This window comes from Plectropomus leopardus, chromosome 18 (assembly GCF_026936395.1).
Source record: "Plectropomus leopardus strain MGB_pleo_1.0 chromosome 18, ASM2693639v1, whole genome shotgun sequence".
Classification (NCBI taxonomy): Eukaryota; Metazoa; Chordata; class Actinopteri; order Perciformes; family Serranidae; genus Plectropomus; species Plectropomus leopardus.
The window spans coordinates 17,991,868-17,997,351 of NC_142193.1; the positions used below are offsets into that span (position 1 = coordinate 17,991,868).

A 5,484-nucleotide genomic window follows, 5' to 3' on the forward strand; every position below is an offset into this window, starting at 1 on the left:
TATATATATATATATATATATATATATATATATATATATATGGGGAATCAATTTAAAAATGTGTTGTCATAAATATGGTTATTAAATACTTTTAATAATTAATAATTACCATGAATATCAACACAACTTTATAAGTTCATAACACATACAAGTTAATTTGTTCCAAGTTTTCCACTAAGCTAAAAGAAATAGAAGTGCACTTCATTACAATATTTATGAACACATGTTTTAAGTTAATTACTCATAAAAATAAAGTTGTTTCAACCACTTTTTTAAAAATTATTTAAACAGTTTAATACCCCTGCTTCCCAGCCTGCTCACACCCAGCCCCTCATCAGTCAGCCAAGACTGAATTCAGCTCACCTTGGCTTCCTGAAGCTACAGCTTTCCCACCCAGAGCCAAATCTCCTGTGACAGGTAGTGGGTAAATCAAGCATTAAATCAAAGAATGCTTGCAGTGATTTGCTGCAAGCAAAACCCTACAAATAGGACAAATTACCGACTGTATCATTTGACTGGAGAAGTCTCAGCATTGCTTGGTTATTTCGGTCAGTATCTTAAAGTTATTAAGAGCTGACACATAACCCTATTTAAAAGTGGGTTTCTGTTTAACACCTCTTCCTTACACACAGCGAGCAAGCAAACCCTGGTGGATGGAGTGCAAAAAATTGTCCAGTATGAAAGACAACAACATCCAGGGTGCCTTTTTGAGCCCTGAGTCTAAACAACAGCTTACTGTTGCACTGAAAATAGGTTGGAGGTGTGCAAAGCTTCTCCAAAATAGAGCCAGGATGAGCAGTTTTTCATGCAAGAGTCTGTTCGCTGACACATGAAGCAGCTAGGACATCTTAATGAGGAAACACTGAAATAATCTGATATTTGCTCACTCACTTGTTCACAATGCATTCAGTTAGGAAGAGGGGTACAGGTTTGCGAACAATTGTAGTCCCGCTCTTTCTCATGTATTGCATGAAGTCTATGGAGGAAAAAAACAACCTTTATTTAATCAGGTAAAAAGACTTATTGAGGTTTAAAATTTCTTTTCCAAGAGAGAGCTGGCCAAGAGGGCAGCTTAAAAACATAGTTACAACAATAAATACAAGCAGACAAATACCAGCATCACATATTACAAAGAGCAAGGACAACAGTTAAAATGCAACACAGAACAGTCAATTGCATTAATATGTGCAATTTTTGATTTCAGTAAGAATTTGGGTAGCAATGATATTGAACAAGAGTGCTTTTTTCTCAGTCTTTTAAACGTGACCTACATTCCCTTATAGTGATCAGCTCAGACAAGTTCAAGTCCTTGATTCCAAGAAGAGGGGGCGCCAAATTTAAAAGTTTTTTTGCCATATTCTGTGCGAGCCTTGGGGACCAACATCAAGAGAATATTGTGAGTGCAGGCCATATTGGTATATTTGATCTGTACTCTCACCGTATTTTAATGAGAATGAAAAAAATGTTCATTCTGTTCCATAGTGAAAGAAAGATAGTTAGTAGTAGACTGTCTGTATTTCAGAAAATCTCTCAGCTCTCTGACCTCTCCATATGATGACAGTATCATCAGTGTATCTTTTCCGCAAAGCAAAATTGTCTTTTTTTTGTTACATCCAGCTCCTTTAAGAGACAGAGTCAATATGTTCATCCATTTGGGTTCAGAAACTGTCATCTTCCCTTATTCACTGTAAAATCCCACCACACTCACCGACAGGACTTTAGTGGAAAAGGATTTAGCTGAAATTTACCACACTTCATGAGCTATAAAAATGAATGTGTTCACCTTGCACACTGTAAATCAAAAATCACAGCATACTAATATCACAGGTTAAAGTATTTCAAGCAACTACTAATTATTTCCACTTCCCTCTCACAAGCATCGCTCAAATCTGCCATCACTCCTGCATAATCATCCCTCTGGACCTGTATGTAATTTCTGCCTCTAATGGGAGTCTTAGCGTCCCTCCCTGTCATTACACTGCGTTTAAATGCCAGTTTCATACTGAGGGTGCTCTGACTCAGCCTCTCTGGGTGCTCCCTAGAAATACGACTCCCATACTGACTGCCACATGCGGCCTCCCACCCCTCTGTGGAATATAGACCCCCTATTTATAGACCTGGCGAGGCCTGTAACCCTGGGCTCGGCACAAACTTTCATTTAAACAACCGCCCCTTGCAATCCACTGAGTGCACACTGGAGGGAGAGGTTGTGTATTTGTGTGAGTTAGACAGAGTGGAAGACCAAATCCAAAAGGCAAAAGGAGACTGCAACAGCGGGACAAAGAGCAAGAGACAGAGCCAGCAGTTTGAGCGATTCTGACGGGCAGTTAATGGCCTACAGTGAAGAAATTACAAGGACTGAGTTGCTGAGTAATGGAAATTGACTGACAGGACAACAAACTAGTCCACCTGCTCGGCACTGGAGGCTATTGTTGGAAGACTGATCTTCAGATGTGACTTTTAGAGGACCTTACTTCATTTTGAACTTTCGATACACTGGACAACTTGGTGATTGACGAGAGCAAGCGAGATTTTGAAGGCCATACAATACAGCTTTGAGTAAGACCAGGATCGAATTCTTCATCTTTAAAACATTTTAAAACACTATACAAGGACTGATACGAGTGTTATATGATTTGCTGAAAATATACTTTGCATACTTTGTTTGATTTGTGAGGCCTTGTAGAGAAATTATGTTAAAAACAACGAAAATCAAAACAATATCTTATTTCAAGGCCTGATTAAATATCCTTTACTAATACAAGCTACTGTACAAACGTCTACATAACAGTGAATAAATGTGACTTGATCTAAGGCCCACCACTGTAATTACAAAGCAAGCTCGGGGAAGAATTACAGACATTTGTAATTAAGGTCCATCTATAAAAGGCAACCAAAGGAAAGGGTGAGGTCTGTGACGAAAAAAAAGAGTGGGCCTCTAGGACACAGAGACATCAAGAAGCCAAGAAAAACAGCTGCTTCTGGGAGACAACACACGCCATGGATGCTCATGGAGGACACTACCTTAATAAAGACGCTGTGCTTTCACCTTTAGGTGTAGCGCGAATGTGCCAGTTGCTACTCGGTTGCACCATAATAGCCCTTGTGGCCCACAGCGCGGGCTACAGTGCCGACTACGGAACCTTCTGCATGTTTGTGTGGTGCTTCTGCTTTGCTGTCACGCTGGTTGTGTTCACCTTGGACATCACGCGGCTCCACACATGCATGCCCATTTCCTGGGATAACTTCACTGTGGCGTTTGCCATGCTGGCAACGCTCATGTACATCACTGCTTCCGTGGTCTACCCTGTCTACTTCCTCCAAACAGAGTGCCCCGATGACAGCTGTGAAGTCCAAATCTACCGCATCGCTGTCACCGTCTGCTCCAGCGTCTGCTGCTTCCCCTACGGTACCGAGGTGTTCCTGACTCGGGCCAAGCCGGGGGCTGTAGTGGGTTACATGGCCACTGTGTCCGGTCTACTCAAGGTGGTCCAGGCTTTTGTGGCTTGCATTATTTTTGGGGCCCTGGACCATGACAGCGAGTACAATGTCTACATTGCCACTGAGTACTGTGTGGTTGTGTACAGCCTGTGCTTTTCCATCACTGTCATTGTGATAGTACTGACAGTTTCTGGCAGGACCTCTGCCCTGCGGTTCCCCTTTGATCGGTTCGTGGTTGTCTACACCTTCTTCGCTTTCATCCTCTACCTCAGTACTGCACTCATCTGGTCCATATTCAGCTTTGACAGGAAGTACGGCACCACATCTCGTCCTGAGGACTGCCCACGTGGGGAATGTCCCTGGGACAGCAAGCTGGTGGTGGCAGTGTTTACCAACGTCAACCTGATCCTGTATTTTGTTGACCTTGTTTACTCCCAGAGGATTCGCTTTGTCTCCAGCTCTGCTGCTGTCTGAAAAACTTTCCCCTCTCAAGACTGTTTAGCCTCAGAGACAAATGAAGTTTGAGGCCTTCTCCATTATGCTATCCACAGTCACGTCTCTGTGAAGGACTCATTTCCTTGGATCCACAGATTCATGGTTTCGTATTTATGTGTGACATTTTTCATCATCTAGAATTGAGCCTTTTAGCTGCAAAACTGACAGTGTTAGCCCATGCTATAAACTGCAGGCCTTTTTACAGTTCTGCAGTGACCTACCAGAGAGACTGCCAGGTGCGCAGATGAGCTGATCTCAGCAACTTTGTCCACCGAGGAAGTATGTCCATCTTAGCACCCAGTACGTCCCTCTGCTCTAGATTCATTCAGTGGTCGCATACGCGATGAACCTATGGATGTGTGGGAAAATTAGAATATCAGTGTTATGTCAATCAGAGTACAGAGGCTGAACAATTAACCCTTTGAAACCTGTAGCGGCATCAATTTTCTTGTGCTGCACTCAGACACCTTTCTCAAGTATTTAAGCCTTTGAACGCTGTGCAAAATGGTGCAATTTATTTCAAAAACATGACAAATAAGCAACTTGGTGAGAAATGTTCCACAAACTGCAAGACATTAGTAGAATATATTTTTTAAAAAAACTAGGGAAAAATGTCTAGGGAAAAAAGCTAGGGAAAAGCTATATATATATGTGTGTGTGTGTGAGTGTGTGTGTGTGTGTGTGTGTGTGTGTGTGTGTGTGTATAAAATTATCATAATGACATATAAAATGATACAGACTCATTATCTTTAAGAACTTTCTCCAGATCATGTCCTTGTTTGTTTAATAATTATTTACTTTTATTCTTTTTTTAAAAAAAAAAAAAACAAATTCTTATGTGATTTAGCCTACTTGTGCTTAAAAAAAATCTTGCTAGTTTTTGGTCATTTCTTCTTTCTTTGCTTATTGCCTTCTCCCATGTCTTTGAAAGAAATCAAGCCAGTTTGCTTTGGTTTCAAAGGTTAATTTATGTATTAATATATGTACAAAAAATGTATGCAAACACTCAGATGGGTTAAGACGCACCGCATAAGAATGAAGAGCAAATGTTAAGTCTACAATTTGCACTGAACATAGCTTTTGGTTTAGCCATTGTGCTGTATTTTTTCCACATTCTGTCCTCATATAGGCCAAAAATTGAGGTTAATTAGTTTTCCTGTCATCCACTGAATGTATCTGATACATTAATTTTTTAAAGGCAAATCTTTGACAAAGGTATCCAATTTTATTTTATTTGGGATAAGCACAATCATAAAATGTATTATGTCTCGTTTGCATAACTCTGATTTGTTCCTTGTTTAATAAAATATCAGTAAACAGTGTGTTTTGTTGATCTTCTTTATTTCTTTACCCTTTACTTTCTATGAAGTTATGTTAGGTCTTAATTGATATGTGAACCTTTACTTGCCACTTCCAAAGACAAAAGACTCTCCTGCTGCACAGTGACATAAATCTAATTTGTTTATTGGCTAAGGATCAAATCAAAATTGAAATTGGTCGACAGTTGTGTTGATTGTTAAAGTACATTTAATTCATTGCCTGATTAAA

General features: G+C 40.2%; 1 protein-coding gene across 1 annotated transcript; it reads left to right on the forward strand.

The window, feature by feature from the left end:
- The first annotated feature begins 2,185 nt into the window (after positions 1–2,185).
- myadml2 (myeloid associated differentiation marker like 2) lies at positions 2,186–5,258 on the forward strand. Its single transcript, XM_042483272.2, has one exon. The coding sequence runs from the start codon at positions 3,001–3,003 to the stop codon at positions 3,913–3,915; it is 915 nt and encodes a 304-aa protein (XP_042339206.1). The 5' UTR covers positions 2,186–3,000; the 3' UTR covers positions 3,916–5,258.
- The last annotated feature ends 226 nt before the right edge of the window (positions 5,259–5,484 follow it).